This window comes from Stegostoma tigrinum, chromosome 23, assembly GCF_030684315.1.
Source record: "Stegostoma tigrinum isolate sSteTig4 chromosome 23, sSteTig4.hap1, whole genome shotgun sequence".
NCBI classification, from domain to species: domain Eukaryota; kingdom Metazoa; phylum Chordata; class Chondrichthyes; order Orectolobiformes; family Stegostomatidae; genus Stegostoma; species Stegostoma tigrinum.
In genome coordinates this window covers 52,050,365-52,067,323 of record NC_081376.1, presented here as the reverse complement: position 1 = coordinate 52,067,323, position 16,959 = coordinate 52,050,365, and the positions used below count along the sequence as shown (strand labels likewise).

The 16,959-nt window shown below is 40.5% G+C and overlaps 1 protein-coding gene across 4 annotated transcripts in view; it reads right to left on the bottom strand.

Moving 5' to 3' along the window:
- abcc1 (ATP-binding cassette, sub-family C (CFTR/MRP), member 1) overlaps positions 1-16,959 on the bottom strand; it is a 137,840-nt gene that overhangs the window by 36,621 nt on the left and 84,260 nt on the right. For all 4 annotated transcript variants that reach the window (XM_059654197.1, XM_059654195.1, XM_059654196.1 and 1 more), the window contains 6 exons: positions 16,479-16,682; positions 11,860-12,006; positions 10,679-10,766; positions 7,425-7,491; positions 5,610-5,736; positions 686-862 (listed from right to left, as the gene is read on the bottom strand). In XM_059654197.1, coding sequence (XP_059510180.1) covers positions 686-862; positions 5,610-5,736; positions 7,425-7,491; positions 10,679-10,766; positions 11,860-12,006; positions 16,479-16,682 — 810 coding nt within the window. The remainder of the gene's footprint in view (positions 1-685; positions 863-5,609; positions 5,737-7,424; positions 7,492-10,678; positions 10,767-11,859; positions 12,007-16,478; positions 16,683-16,959) is intronic.

Here is a 16,959-nt window from a genome sequence, read left to right as displayed (position 1 = left end):
CCAAGGCAGCTCGCCACCATCTTCTCCAGAGCAATTAGGGATAGGTAATAAATACCAGCCGAGCCCAGATTCTATGAACAAAAGAAAGAGAAAGAAATACAAGGAATACTCAACGCGATGAGCGGAATTCTCATATTTCTTTCACCTAAATTTACCTCAATGTTCATTCCGCTTTTTAACCTCCCAGTCAAGATGATGTTCAGGAAACTTGATACTTGCTAACCAGACAACAACCTGCAAGTACTCAACAACTGATTTATTCATCTATCTTCCATCCCACTGGTTCTTGCCACAGACTCAGAGTAATCCAACAAAAACTTCAAATTCAACTTGTGGCAAATAGCAAGTACAAATTCTTCTGAGCTGTTAAAGGGAGCTAAATATGGATTAGCACTCAGCACAGTCAAGAGGCTGGAACGCCCATCACCATCCCTAATGTTCCTACATTGTTACACAAGTAATTGCCATGCACTGTGTTTATAACATTTTTAACTGTTCTCTTCCATTATAAATGTACAGGGTGCAATACTAGTTTCATCAATACTGATCAATCTATCAACCTACACAAGGAAAATAAACGTCCTGCAGTCATTTTAAACCATTAGCTACAGTCTTATTTGATTTTATAAATCAGGAGATCTCAGGAGTATGGAGAACAGTTATTTAATGAAAATGCATACTGCACCTTCTCGCCTATTTCTGTCTCATCTCCTGCAGGCAAGTTCTCCAGATCAGGTAGAAGTGCACAGCTCTCAACCACTTTTCTGTACCATTCTTCCAGTAATTCCTGACCAAAGATAATATTTGCTCTTAAAGACGCATTTTGGATCCATGCTTGCTGTGGGACATATGCCACTGAACCCTGCAAATGAACAGAAGCAGCAAAAGAGTAACTTTCTTCTCAGTTTTGTCCTCTGTGTAATCCATACTTGAATAAACAAGCATGACGGCTGGTCACGCACAAAAATAAAAGTTATAAACAAGGAAAATGTTTCCTAATTTGTTCCTATTGACCCATCAGTTACAACTTTACAACAAAATCTGTAACCAATAAAATTATCCCACATGGCATGACAGAGCACATTGTAGATTCTTTCACCCAATAGTTTTGTTTGTCCACAAGGACATTCAAACCTCTGGATTTCTGATAAAAGTTATGACATGTGGAATCAAAAGGCAAATGGTTGAATGAGTAGAAAATTGGCTGGACTCAATACAGTTGAGCAAGGGTAAAGGGTTATTCTTTAAGGTTGGAGGAATCAAACAGTGTTCAAGAAGAAAGATCAGTGCCGAGATCGCAGTTATTCAAGGAGGTAAGTTAATGAATTGGATTGATACACAACATTTACAGACAACAACAAATTAGGCAACAGCTAACTCAGGAAGACAATACATGATCTAAAGATTGATCAATCTATCATCCTACAGCCATTTTAAACCACTAACTCAGACTTTTATTTGACTTTAAGAATCATAAAATCTCAGGAGTATGCATCAAGACATGATAGCATTGGAAAACTTGCAAAATGAGCAGTTAAATAGCAAATGAACTTCAGCATTAATAAATCAGAGTCTTTGTAGGAAAAGGAAGAAGTATTACCCATACCCTTACAAAATAATCATTTGCATGATGTACAACAGACAAAATAAATGAGCCTCAGGATACAAATAAGCAAATCATCAGAAGCAGGCTAGTTCTGCAACTGAAAGTACTAATAAGACTCTAAAGATTTATTTCTAGGAGTGTAGAATTCAAAAGCTGAGAGATGTGTTAAACTTGCATAAATCCCTGGTCAGACCACACTTGAGATTACCATGCACAAATCTGCTCTGACCAAAACACTGCAGCAATTGGAAGCTTTTTTATGGGGGTTTTTTGGGGGGGGGGGGGGGGGGGGGGGGGGGGAGAGAAGAAGAGGAGGGGGGAGGAGGAGGAGGAGGAAAGAGAGGAAGAGTCGCTTCCTAACAGAATGATAGAAGTATCTACACCAGATAGACTGTATGATTCAAGGCAGCAGCTCATTACCACCTTCTCCATGGTTACGACGGTTGAGCCACAAGAAAGAATGCAAGGAATATGAGAAAAAAAAAGACCGCAGCGTAGTGATTATGACAAGGTCATCCAGCTGGGCCTCAAAGTAAGAGTTCCCTAATTGGAACTGTTAATCTAGTCCCAATCAGGAGGCCCTGGCTGACATAAAAAGGTTGACTGTCAGGGTCAGGGATATGACACTCTGGTGCCCAACTCTGTACAAGGCAGTATTTATAGTCAAGGACTCCTTATGTGAAGAAAGGGAATTTGGTGATGGGATACCAGTCTCGAGTTATTTCGGGTAGACTATTCAGCCATTTGAACTTGGTTTACCATTTAAAACAATGTCATGGCTGAACTTTGGCTTCACATCACTTTTCTGCACAGGTCATATCTCTTCATATGTTTAATCTGGAGAAATTTAGCAATCTCACTCTGGAAAATACTCAACAACTGAAATACCAGAACTCTTTGGATTAGAGAATTCCAAAGATTCACCACCCTCAAGGAAAAACAATTCTTTGTTTTCTCAGCTTTAAAAGGTCTGCCATTATTCTGAGACTATGTTTCTAGGTTCTGTCCCTTACTGCAACTACATTGCTTTCAACTACCCTACTCAAAAAGCTTCTTCTACCTTGGCGCCACAATTATTCAGCTCATCCACACTATAATATTCATTACTGTCCATACTAGATGCAAGAATTTCAAACCTGTTGGACAATTTCAAAATCTGAGGGTCCTTCACTCCCACACATACTAGATCTCTGTACCTTCCCTTGACTCCGCTGTCCCTGACATTTGATGCTGCAGAATCACAGAATTGTTCTTGTGGACGGAAGCATTAAACTCATCATGCGTGCGCTGGCTGTCTGAGCATTGAGGATTGGCATCAACCTCCTGCCTTTTTTCTCTCCCCACCGCCCTCCGCCCCCCCACCCCTCACCCTCAACATTGCATGTTATTACTATTTAAATAATTTTCTAATGCCCATTTCAATGCTTCAATTGAACCTGTTTCCACCATACTTCCAAATATTGCATTCCGCATCTTAACTACTCACTGTGTGAAGAAACCTCATCTTGCATTTGGTTCTTTTGCAAAACACTGCATCCTCTGGTTCTCGACCCTCTTGCAAGTGGGAACAGTTTCTCCTATCAACTCTGTCCAGATTTCTTGACTTAAAAGTCATCCATCAAATAGAGAACCAACTTAAGTGGTGTGACTGTCTTCTGGAACAAATCATTCTCCCGTCACATCAGCGTAGAGAGCTTGGCCTTCGGTTCAGAAACCTCAGTTGTCAATCCTCAAACCACATGCAATTACTACAGATGTGGTTGCCATGGATTGCCATCATATCCAGAAGCTCCCACATGCTGCAGCTGTGACACATTAACGTAATAAAGATGGTGGGACAAGCAATTAGATTTATTTTTGTCCAATCAATGCATGGTTCACAACTCATAGCTTCACGCACTGTGCACTCATGCAGCAACTCAGTTTGGAAAAGCATCACTGAGCAAAGCCGTGTATTTACATTGTCAAAATCAAGTCCACCCTCTCTAATCCTCTGATCATCTTGTATGTCTCTATTAAATCCCCTCTTAGCCGCCTTCTCTCCAATGAGAACAGACCCCAGTCCCTCAGCCTTTCTTCATAAGGCCTTCACTCCAGACCAGGCAACATCCTGGTAAATCTCCTCTGCACCTTTTTCAATGCTTCCACATCCTTCCTGTAATGGGGCGACCAGAACTGCACACGGTATTCCAAGTGAGGCCACTCTAGCGTTTTGGACAGCTGCAGCATGACATCACGGCTCCGGAACTCAAATCCCTCTAACCAATAAAACCTAACACACCGTCAGCCTTCCTAACAACACTATCTACCTGGGCGGCAACTTTCAGGGATCTATGTACGTGGACACCAAGATCCGTCTACACATCCACACTACCAAGAATCTTTCCATTGACCCAGTATTCTGCCTTCCTATTATTCTTCCCAAAGCGAATCACCTCACATTTATCCGCATTGAACTCCATTTGCCACCTTTCAGCCAATTCTGCAGTTTATCCAAGTCTCCCTGCAACCTGCAACATTCTTCCACACTGTCCACCACTCCACCGACTTTACTGTCATCTGCAAACTTACTAACCCATCCACCTATGCCTGCATCCAAGTCATTTATAAAAATGACAAACAGCAGTGGTCCCAAAACAGATCCTTGAGGCACACCACTAGTGACCTGACTCCAGGCTAAATATTTTCCATCAACCACCACTCATTGGTTTCTTACAGAAAGCCAGTTTCTAATCCAAACTGCTAAATCTCCCTCAATCCCATGCCTCCATATTTTCTCCAATAGCCTACCACGTGGAACCTTATCAAAAGGCTTTACTGAAGTCCATGTACACGTCAACTGCCCTACCTTCATCCACATGCTTGGTCACCTTCTCTAAAAACTCAACAAGGTTTGAGAGACACGACCTGCCTTTGACAAATCCATGCTGACTAGCTCCAATCAAATTGTTGTTGGCTACATGATTATAAACCTTATCTCTTATAATCCTTTCCAAAACTTTTCCTACAACAGATGTAAGCAGATGGATGGTGATGGGATTGTGTAGGGGTGTGGGCTTAGATTAGTTTACAGGTCGGCGCAACATCAAGGGTTCTATGTTCTGTGTTCCATGTTCTATGTTCTAAGTCATGAAACGCTGGCTCAGCCAGAGAGCTTTCATCTGAAAACGATTATTTTTCAAAATATCTGACCTGCACAGACACAAACCAGTAAATTGAACAATCTCCTATTACATGTCCTAAGAAAATCACACCAAGTATTACTGTAAAACAAACACCCCTTTTTAACAGAGTTCATTCAACATAGTTGCAAGGTTACAAAGCTAAGAAGTTCACAGGCTCACAAGTAGGTACAGTAGCTACACGACTAAACCAACATAGCTCATTAGAGCAGAACACCAATAAACTTGTCTAGCCATTAAGTCTTTGCTTCAAATGGTAATCAGGTGTCAAGTAAGAGTAATCCCAGCACAGTGATAAATATACACCTAGATCCAACAGTGAGCCAGGCTAGCTGACTGATCATCAATAATGCCCTGGGGTATATTTATTTAGGTACAATGTTCAAGTGTTAGATTACTATGGTGGCTAAATTAGTACCTAAGCATTAGCAAACAGGTTGATCAAAATGTGTCTGCCATCCTCCCGCCCTGATGAAAAGTCACTGTTAAATTATTGGAAAACTGACAACACTGGATTTGGGTTGGGTCAGATGCACAAGAGCTTTGATGAGCTCCTTAATCTGACTGGTGAGCAGCAGAACTCACAGAACATCGCACTGCATTTCCAGAAACCTCCTGACCACAATATAGCCACTAAACGACAATGGCAGGATTAGGTGGTGAGAAATTGCAGCAATCCAATCACAACTGGCACCAAAAAAGTGTGTGTTCTTTTATCAAACCTCCAGGCTACACCTACACTTCTGCTTAATTATAACATACAAGTTCCCTGTCAACTTGGAATTGAACACACAAGCAAGACAGCAGGACAGGTGCTTTACCTTAACAGCAACATAACCTTCCGTTTTCTGCATTTCCCCAAGCAACGCAGAGAGTAGAGAAGACTTGCCACATCCAACATGTCCGACAATAGCCACAAGAGAACCTTCAGGAATTTCAACATCCATGCTATGAGAAAAACATTAAAGTAGAGCAATGAATGCACAGTACAAGGCAAGAAATTAATATGAAATTGTATTAAAATAAAAAGTTAGCTCTGAGTAAGAGTAGCATCATAAAAGAACCAGTAAATGTATTTGATAAAATGCTATCCAAGTATCAGTATTGCTGTCACTACAATTTCCTGCAAATTATTATGCTCCAGGTATAAAGGAAAGTGAGCTGTAGTAACTGGTCAAACACCTCATCTGGTATAACATACCAGCATAATTGATTGGAAAGTTAGTTATACTATCCCAAGAGTTACACTATAACAGTTAACTCATACTTACTAAATTCTACATCATTCACTTTACATACTGAGTGATCAAATATGGTTAATAGTGAAAGTTTTTAAATCAGATGCTCAATATTGGATTATAATTTGTGCTCTGCTCTGTCAACAGGCAATACCACAGCTGAAGGTCAGTTATCAGTCATTGAAAGTGGAAGAGACTGAAGCAGTCTATGTGCAAATGCAGCAAGACTTGGACAATATCTAAGCTTGGGCTGACAAAGGTGCATGTAACACAAGTTTTTACCTCATTTTTTAATCTGATAAAAGTGTATATTATTTGAGATAATCACACAGTATCACACGTTATTCTAATAAGCCATTTTACAATGACAAGCGTTCTCCAAAACATCCATACTGATATCCCAAAGGATGCTACAACACTGGACCGATGAAGGTTCACTCTAGCCCCCATAAGGCACACGAACTGCTCTAGCAAAGTGAGTAGTGATGCTGGTTGCGTGGACACAGTCTCTGTCCATTTATTACACTACATTGCTTAAGAAAACATAGTGAGGTGGACATAAATCATGTGACCATAAACAAAAACCAAGGAATAAACGCCTACATGGTGAAATGGAATAAGAATATGCCTTTTTTCAGATTAAACTGACTGCATTTCAGACACCACAGCAAAGTCACTGTAGCAACTGCAGTAATTTAGAAAGAAAGATTTTACTGGACAGCATGTAAGAAATATGGGACAGCACTTGGGGAATTACATATTAAAATAATCAGAGGGTTAGATAGGGTGGATAGGGACAGCCTTTTTCCTAGGATGGTGACGGCAAGCACGAGGGGGCATAGCTTTAAATTGAGGGGTGAAAGATATAGGACAGATGTCAGAGGTAGTTTCTTTACTCAGAGAGGAGTAAGGGAATGGAACGCTTTGCCTGCAACAGTAGTAGATTCGCCAACTTTAGGTACATTTAAGTCGTCATTGGACAAGCATATGGGCGGACATGGAATAGTGTAGGTTAGATGGGCTTCAGATCAGTATGACAGGTTGGCACAACATCGAGGGCCAAAGGGCCTGTACTGTGCTGTTATGTTCTATTCTATGTAAATGTGTAACACACTTTTCAAGACTGCCTCTTCAAAACTATACCCAACAAACCCTCCAGCCTTACAAACTACAAACTACCACACCATCTGTCACCTCCCAAAAATCCTTGCATGTGCAATTCTCTCCCGAGCAACTGTTAATTTCGCTTTAAGTGCTGCATTACTTAACAGCACAAACTAGGGCGTATTTACCAAACCTTTTTTTTTTAAATTGCCAGTATTACCATTCTTTGGAATAAATGATAACAACCTCTGAAAATGCAAGAGATACACAGACTACTGCAAAAAAAATCCTTACTTGTTAAGACATGGGGGATCCTCATTAGACCACCTGAAAGTTCCATTCACAATGATACTGTTCCATGCTACATAGACAGAAATATAATTTGAATTGCATGCAAGGAAAAGCACTTAATTAATCCGCACAGCAGGTAAGAATCCGAGGTTTGGTTCTTGATTGTTCCTGTGCTAGCCAAGGTACCAGGACACTATGCAAGTATTAAGATTGCTCTGACAACAATGAACTTGTGAGAAAGACTGACTGCTATCCCAGAATCTATTCAGAAACAATTCTCATTAAATTTTCACCATTACAGCAAAAGAATTCTGAGGAAGATAACACCAAATAAATTGACTCAAGAAAATGTGCACAATGCACTTCATGAGCAGTTAAGTGACCAAAGCATAAAGGAATATCTTGAGGACTGGAACCGCACTATACAAAAGTAAGTTGACTCTTTTAGTTAATCTGATAAGTCTCCCCCTATCACCAGACTATTGTCCATACTATCAGTCAAAGTGTGTGTCTGGGGATAAACTAATCTGCTCCTATAATCTTTGCCAAAATTGGTGCAACTCTCACTATCAAACGTTTCTGAGAACAATCTGGGATGGCAATTCATACTTTCTTTCCCTCCTTTCAAAAGCAGGAGAAATCAAAGATTAAATACACAAAACATCATAGCTCACTCAATGCCTCTGCTGGCAGAAAAGCTAGATTGGAAAGCCGCATCAGGAAACACATTAATATTTTGCAACATGATATCTAACTGGGAGTCCATTTAATTTGTTAAGATTGTAGAATTAATTCTAATATCAACAGAAAAAAAAACTACGGCAAAAACTGTTAAAAGGACAAAGATTATAGTCATATTTAAATGACTTCACACAAAACATGGAACTAGTCAAAGTCACAAATACAGAGCAGGATAACAAAGTGTGGGGCTGGATGAACACAGCAGGCCAAGCAGCATCTCAGGAGCACAAAAGCTGACGTTTCGGGCCTAGACCCTTCATCAGAGGGGGATGGGGAGAGGGAACTGGAATAAATAGGGAGAGAGGGGGAGGCGGACCGAAGATGGAGAGAAAAGAAGATAGGTGGAGAGGAGATAGACAAGTCAAAGAGGAAGGGATGGAGCCTGTAGAGGTGAGTGTAGGTGAGGAGGTAGGGAGGGGATAGGTCAGTCCGGGGAGGACGGGCAGGTCAAGGGAGCGGGAGGAAGAACAGGTTAGGAAGGCAGGGATGAGTTGGGCAGGTTTTGGGATGCAGTGGGGGGAGGGGAGATGTTGAAGCTTGTGACATCTACATCGATACCATTGGGCTGCAGAGTTCCCAAGCAGAATAGGAGTTATTGTTCCTGCAACCTTCGGGTGGCATCGTTGTAGCAATGCAGGAGGCCCAGAATAGACATGTCGTCTAAGGATTGGGAGGGGGGGTTGAAATGGTTCGCAACTGGGAGGTGCAGTTGTTTATTGTGAACCGAGTGGAGGTGTTCTGCAAAGCGGTCAGGTGTGCAGGTGAACATCTGCTTGATGTGGAAAGTCTTCTTGGGGCCTGGGACTGGGGAGGGGGGGGGTGTATGAGGGCAGGTGTAGCACTTCCTGCAGTTGCAGGGGAAAGTGCCGAGTGTGATGAGGCTGAGGGGAGTGTGGAGCAGACAAGGGAGTCACGGAGAGAGAGAGAGTGTCCCTCCGGAAAGCAGACAAACGGTGAGGAGGGATAAACGTCTTTGGTGGTGGGGTCGGATAGCAGATGGCGGAACTGGTGGAGGATGATGCGTTGGATCCGGAGTTTGGTGGGGTGGTATGTGAGGATGAGGGGGATTCTCTTTTTGCAGTTATTGCAAGGACGGAGTGAGAGGGATGAGTTGCGGGAAACATGGTCGAGGGCATTCTCGACCACTGCAGGGGGGAGGTGGGGTGGTCCTTGAAAAACAAGGACATCTGAGATGTACGGGAATGGAATGCCTCATCCTATGAGCAGATGCGGCGGAGGAATTGGGAATAGGGGATGGCGGGTGGGAGAGGGTGTATTCTAGGTAGCTGTGGTAGTCGGTGGGCTTGAAATAGATATCAGTTTCCAGGTGGTTGCCAGAGATGGAGACAGCGAGGTCCAGGAAGGTAAGAGAGGTGTTTGAGAGAGTCCAGGTGAACTTGAGGTTGGAGTGGAAGGTGTTGGTGAAGTGGATGAACTGTTCGAGCTCTTCGTGGGAGCATGAGGCAACACCAATATAGATGTTAGGCAAAGATTCATTTCTAGCTTTTGCTTCGTGCAGAACTTGAGCAGTGATGAAAGAAGGCATTTTATCATAGCTTTTCACCCGGCGCTCATCAGGACACTTCACAGGAAATATCAACTTAAAAGAGGAAAACACAAACAAACAAACCATCTTCATGCTTTACAAGAAAAGACTGCAAATTGGTTCCTAAGTGTACTATGAACGTTAGATGTCTTGCACAAGTAAAATGACAACGGACGGTTACTACCTGGCTTCGTTTGAATTTAAAAATCGGGTCAGTAGACTCTGGTCAAGGTATTTCCTCAAAGATATTTTAATCACCCTGTTATGACACACCTTTGGAGCACATGGGGCTTGAACTCAGGTCTTATGACTCAGGAGGCAGGAACACTACCACTGTGACACAAGAGCCCCAACGTATTTCCTCAAAGTTTTAATTTGTTTTTAAATTTAACCTTTTTGTTTGGAAGACAGGTTATTACGCACACTACAGCAGGTGAGACTTAAACCCAGCTTCCCAGTCTGGGAGTAAGGACACTTCCACTGTACCACAAAAGTTGCAGTATTTCCTTTTAAAACCAGATTGGCAAAGGCTGTCATCTGTTTGTCAAGTTACAACAGATAGAACCTATATACACATTCTTTATCACTGCTAAAGAAAAAAAGGGCACTGTAAATTAATAAAATGTAACTACCAGTACAAGACACTGCAAAGGCTATGCTACCCTAAATCGGTTATCAGCATAATGTTAAGCATTCAGGCTGATTTGACAACATTTGTACAAACGCAGAATGACAGCACAGCAATGCCGGAGCCTGTGTTTTAAATTTTACAAGCTCTGGCTCAGTGAATACTGGTCAGTGTCTTTAGGGAAATGTTATTTGATACCATTCATCAGTCTTTAGTAAATACTGTCTACAAAGAAGAATCAGACTAGCACAAACTGTGGCCATACGTCCCAAAAACATCAACAATATGTAACCTTTCTGTTGTATTAATTGTCTATTCAGGATAAGGTCCTTTACTACTCACAAGTATGGACTGAATGTTTGTCCACTGTATCTAAATCCAGTTCCTCATGAGAGAGAAATGTTCCCAGGCGCTTCAAGGAAACATTAGCCTGAAGAAGATTAGATAAACAGTTAAAAGATCCTACTTAGCTAATGTAGCTCTGAAACAAACCTCAGAGAAAACAATATCAAATGCAGCGTATTTAGATCTTAGCACAGATAACTTGAAAAAAGAGAGTTTAGAATTTTGGTTGTAATCTTTCAAGGCTGTTGATTTTAATAATAAGATTCGAAACTTTTTCAGCGTGTCAACATTCAGTGCTATTGGTTTTCCAAGCACTGTTTCATTTAGTGAGAAATGACTTTTTTTTTTAAATTCACTCACAGGACATGGTCATCAGTGGCTGGCTGGCCAGCATTTATTCCCTGATCCTATTTGGCGTTGAGGTTGTGGTGGTCAGCTGCTTTCCTGAACATTTACAGTCTGCTGTTAGACCCACAATGCCCTCACGGAGGGAATTCCAAGATTTTGACCCAGCCGCACTGAAGTAACAGCAATATATTTCCAAGTCAGGATGGTGAATTGCTTCGAGGAACTCATGGGCAATGGTGTTTCTGTGTACATGCCGCCCTCGCCAGTCTAGTGGTCGAGGGTTTGGAAGGTGCAGTCTAAGAATCTTTGGTGAATTTCTGCATTGCGTTTTGTAAATGGTACACACTGCTGCATCTGTGACAGAGAGAGCGAATGCTTGTGGACGTGGTGCTAATCCAGTGGACTGCTATGTTCTGGACTGTGTCAAACTTCTCGTGTTGTTGAAGCTGCACCATCCAAGCAATTAAGGAGTCTTCCATCACACTCCGGGCACGTGCCTTGGACATGAAGAACAGGCATTTTGGAGTTAGGACGCTAGTTACTCACCACAGGATTCATAGCCTCCGATCTGTTTTTGTTCCACTGTGTTTATATAGTGAGTCCGGCTGAGTTTCTGGTCAATGGTAACTCCTAGGATGGGCAGTGGCTAGACTGTCTCTTATTGGAGATAGTCATTGCTCAGCATTTGGGTGGTGTGAATATTGCTTGCCACTTATCAGTCCCTGCCGGACTAGTGTCTTTACATCAACAGCGGACAATTCTCATGCCACTTTACAAGGATATATCATTTGTATAAATTCATGCTTACAACAATACAAGTATTTACTTACTTGAACTAAACTGCTAATGACCATGGGGAGCATGTTGAGTGGAAATCTGAGAATGTTAAAAAGTGCCAATGAAACGAAAGCTTTCTGGGCATCCAACACATTCTTCTCATCTACAGTTACATACACTGCAAATGTAGACAAAGCGACCTACATAAAACAAAAGGAAAATAACATGTAAAAGATTCATTTGATACAATCCTATAGATGTTGATACATTGCATGGAAATTATTTGAACTTCGTTAGTAAAATATTGAAATGTTTCTATTATCAAGAAACCTTGGACATAAAATTGATAGCGTCCACTACTGGTTAAACATAGAAACAGGAGGCAGCCACTCGGTCCTTCCAGCCTGCCCCGCCATTCAAGATGATCATGGCTGATAGGCTACTGGGTTCGACAAATCCTGCTTTCTCCTCATAACCTTTGATGCATTCGCCCCAAGTGCTATGTCTAGTCGCCTCTTGAATACATCAATGTTTTGACATCAACTACCTCCTGTGCAAATGAATTCCACAGGCTGACCACTCTCTGGGTGAAGAAATGTCTCATCTCCGCCCTAAATCATCGACCCAAATCCTCATGCTGTGACCTCTTGGGACATCCTCCCTACATCTACCTTGGCCAGTCAGATTAGAACTTTATAAGTCTCCATGAGATCCCTCCTCATTCATCTGAACTTCAGAGAAAACAATCCCAGCCTAGTCAAGCTCGCCTCATAAATCAGACCCGCTATCCCCAGAAACAGCCTGGTAGACCTTCGCTGCACTCCCAAAAGCAACAGTATCTGGCTATCTGGTACAAGTCAGGTTCTTCATCAGCAATGAGTTGCCAAGTACTTTTAGGGTCAGAATATCACAGAACCGTTACAGTGCAGAAGGCAGGCACTTCAAATGGATGCTGTTATCTATTGCCAATTTCCTACCCTTTCTGCCATTGCATATTATTTGGTTAGAAACAAACAGTCAGTCAACACCCTCTTGAATGCGTCATATCTTAATAAGCAGCATATTCTAACAAATCTAGATTATTGCCAGATGATGGTTTTATTTAGAGATGTAATACTAAAGACAAATAATTTATATTAAAAGTAACCTCTACAATTAAATGAGAATTTGATCTGGAAGCACCAAACACAAAACTCAGGTCTGGCTTTTTAAAGTAGCAGCTGTTTACTCCTGAGTCTTCAGTGAAAGGTGATAATGGTGACTCAGACAAAGTCTCATCCACCAGATCATACCTCAGATAGTGTCAGGACCTTGTTCAACAGCTTTCCAAATTTAGGAACAAGCCTCCAAATGACTCTTCATGGTCACAGAGTTGGGTGTGCCTTTAATGTTTACTGTGCTGGTTAACACTGGGTGGTCTATCCAGTATCATTTCTTTAATGACTTTTCTGCAGCCATTTGGAAGTTAAGGGCAACATCTCAAGGGCTCCTAGGGAGATATTATAAATGATGACCCAGCTAGTAATGCCCATATTCCACACGCAAATAAAAATACAACAAGTTAACCATACTGTTGTGTATCTGGAGTCACATCTAGGCTAGACAAGAGAAGGATGGTAGACTTCCTTCCATTAAAGAACCATAATAAATCTTTCAACAATTAATGATAGTTTGACAGTCACTATTATTAGGACTAGTTGTAACTGGAATTTAGGTTCCAATTGGCTCTAGGGCATTAACATCTGGATTAGTGGCTGAATGGCATTACCAATGACATCTGTAGAGGATAGTATAGGATAATTAAAGGATTGGACACTCTGGAGGCAGGAAGCATGTTTCCGTTGATAGGAGAGTCCAGAACCAGAGGACAGTTTAAAAATAAGGGGTAGGCCATTTAGAACAAAGTTGAGGAGAAACTTCTTCACCCAGAGAGTGGTGGATATAAGGAATGGTCTGCCCCAGAAGGCAGTGGAGACCAACTCTCTAGATACTTTCAAGAAAGAGATGGATAGAGCTCTTAAAGATAGTGGAATCAAGGGTTATGGGGATAAGGCAGGAACAGGATACTGATTGCAGATGATCAGCCACGATCATAATGAATGGTGGTGCTGTCTCGAAGGGCCGAATGGCGTACTCCTGCACAGATTGTCTATTGTCTATTGTCTATACAGTGACGCAATGCAAAGGTCAGAGAATTAGGAATCCAGTAGCCAAAAGACATGGCAACCAGTGGTATCTGAATTTAATCAATCTGGAACTGAAAACCAGTTTCAGAGGTGGGTCAGCCATCACAACTAAGCATAATGCTTCTGAAAAAACCCATCTGATTCACTAAACTCCTTTAAGAAAGCCAATCCACTGTTCTTACCAACTCTGGTCTATACATTACTCCAGACCCACAGTGAATGTGGCTTGCTCTCAAGTGCCCTTGATCTGAGTGGGTTGCTGGGCTATTTCAGTGGATAATTAAGAATGGACAACAAATGCTTGTCTTGCTAGCAATTCCCACATTCCATCAAAAAAAGTAATAAAAAAAAGCCAAATGCCACAACTTCCTATTAATGCTGAATGAAGACAAGATCAAATCATCTATGTTACCATGAATCAATAATTTGTCATTTAGGTACACTGAAACTTGCACCTCGCAGTTCCAATAGTCTCATATCAAGAAAGGAGAAAAGAAATTGTGAGTGTAACTGTTGAATCTACATGCAGTTCAGAAAAATTCAGAGTAATGCCCCAATATAGGCAAATAGTTCCCAAGACCCAGTTTTGCTCCTTACATAGTCAATAGGAGGTGCATAATCAGTCCTGTTTTACGTAAACCTTGTTGCATCTCTTCCGATTTACTGAACAGAACACTACTGTATAAACTACATTAGACAGTGATTAGGTGATCCGAGTCCCATCAGTCCTTTTAAAAGCCAAAAGCAACACGCAGGCATACTGCTGCAGAACCCACTGATTTTTATATATATATCCTTCATTATGTCCCTTATAATAAACACGTTCTTAAAATAGTTCCAGAATTCTTTCCAGTCATAAATTCATTGCTCAAGACAACGCTTCACCAGTATAATGTACTACATGCAATGACGTATTTCTGCTGTGCATACTTTAACCTAATGTAGACATAATAAAATCACATCAGCTTTTACACAGGACATCCCTTATCGGTTCAGGCAAATATATACAAACATCATCTTGATATTTGCCTTATTTGTTGTATGTATAGATAAAAAGCAAACTGGAAAAATATATTACATATACATTAGAATGCTCGGTCATAAAAATAAAGCTCTTTTGAAGTCTTTGTTTTGAGATACTCATTTCACATTCCAGAGATGCATAGGATTACCTTAAGGGATTATATTAACTAAATTATGTGCTTAACACCATAAACGTTGAATTTGAAACTGTGACACAGAAGCAATTGACAAGGTTTAACGTGAATGATGCAACATTTGCAGTAACATTTAGTACAAACTCAATTAAACTCCATAAGGCAAAAAGAGATATATGAGGGATACCTTGTCCCACTGCTCTGACACATATTTCAAACAATTTACACCAAGTTCCAATGTCCTTATGTACAAAATAAATTCATGACTGTCATTTTTTATACATACAACAAAATCAGTGATCATATGGCAGTATTTAGGAAACCACAGATTAAATTTGCAGCCGGTAATTTAAAGGGAAGTTTGATAAAGTCACTGAAAACAATTAGAAACACTTAGTCAGTTAGGACTTTCACTGATTTTTCTCTGTGTTAACTTCTTTATGTTAGCTGTGGTTAGCACATTTTCAATTATTGCTATTCCAGGACAACCACAATCATCTCTTTGTTAAGGACAAATTCTGTAACAATACCTTGGACGACTGGTAGGTTCAAGTGGTTCAATTTTAAGCTACACAGGGGCGCAAGAGAGGTCTGACACTTTTATGGTGAGCGTGTCTATAATACTGAAGGTGGTAGGAGAGGGTTGTATTGTTCAAATGTGAACAGTCTACAGTGATGGAAACAACTTGAGTTTGTCAGGAAGTCTTTGGTAATTTCTGAATTTCTATAACTCTTTAGCCTAAGGATTTGATTGTCAGAGCAATTCAAATATGTAAAACTGAAATCATGGATGAAGGAGCATTAAAAAGAAAAGCAAGTAATACTGAAAATAGATTGGAAAAGTATCTAAAAGAAACACTGAACTTAAGATTTGGCTTCAAAACTGAGCTAAGGCATGTGTAATTCTCAGGTAAACTTGCAAGGTTTGGCTTTAAGTATTGCTGAAAAAGTGTATTTGATTCTTGTCAATAATCATCAATATTATATGTTTAAAAAAAAGTCACTGACTATTGTTTTGCTGAGAATACAATTATTTTGAAGTAAGGCTATTTTTTTTTAAAAATTAAGTTAATTAAAAGTTGTACAGTACTAATTCCCTTGGAAGCAGAGTGTTGGTTTAATTAATTTGTGGCTTTCTTGCATTTGATTTTTAATTGACATTTGCGCTATCCCGACTACAGTTCTAACCAATGGTACACAATAATCCTCTTGGACGGACATCAATGACATGCAGTTTTCTGAAAGGCATACCCACGTCTTAACCATTTTTGGATAAAATAAAATCTGGCCCAAATTCCAAACAATCAAAAAGAAATGCAACATACTCACCAAAAATGGTGCACAGACCCAAGTGAAAGTTGAAACTGCTGACAAATAGGCAGCACTTTTGAGTACCTTCAGCTCTTTCTGCCTAATTTGCAGCACCTTCTCCTTAAATGCCAGTTCCCAAGCATATAGCTTTAACACTCTTATTCCATTTAGAATCTCATTCATCAGTTTGATACGATTGTCTTTTTCTTTCATCTGTGTGACCTATTAAAACAATGAAATTGGATATTTAAAATCAGACTAATTGTTCACCTTTCTATTTTACAAGAAAATTAGCAATGTGCTGTAGGTACTTGAGTATGGCATTAAAGAGAGAAACAGAGCTAACGTTCCAAGTTGAATGTGACCATAATTCATAACTGAAAACTCATCATATTTCTACTTTCTTTGCTGTTGCAAGCCATCAGAAAAAATAAAACAGAAGGTTTGGGGTTTTGAACAGGGTACAAGAGATTAAACGACAAAGAAATAATGCAACAAA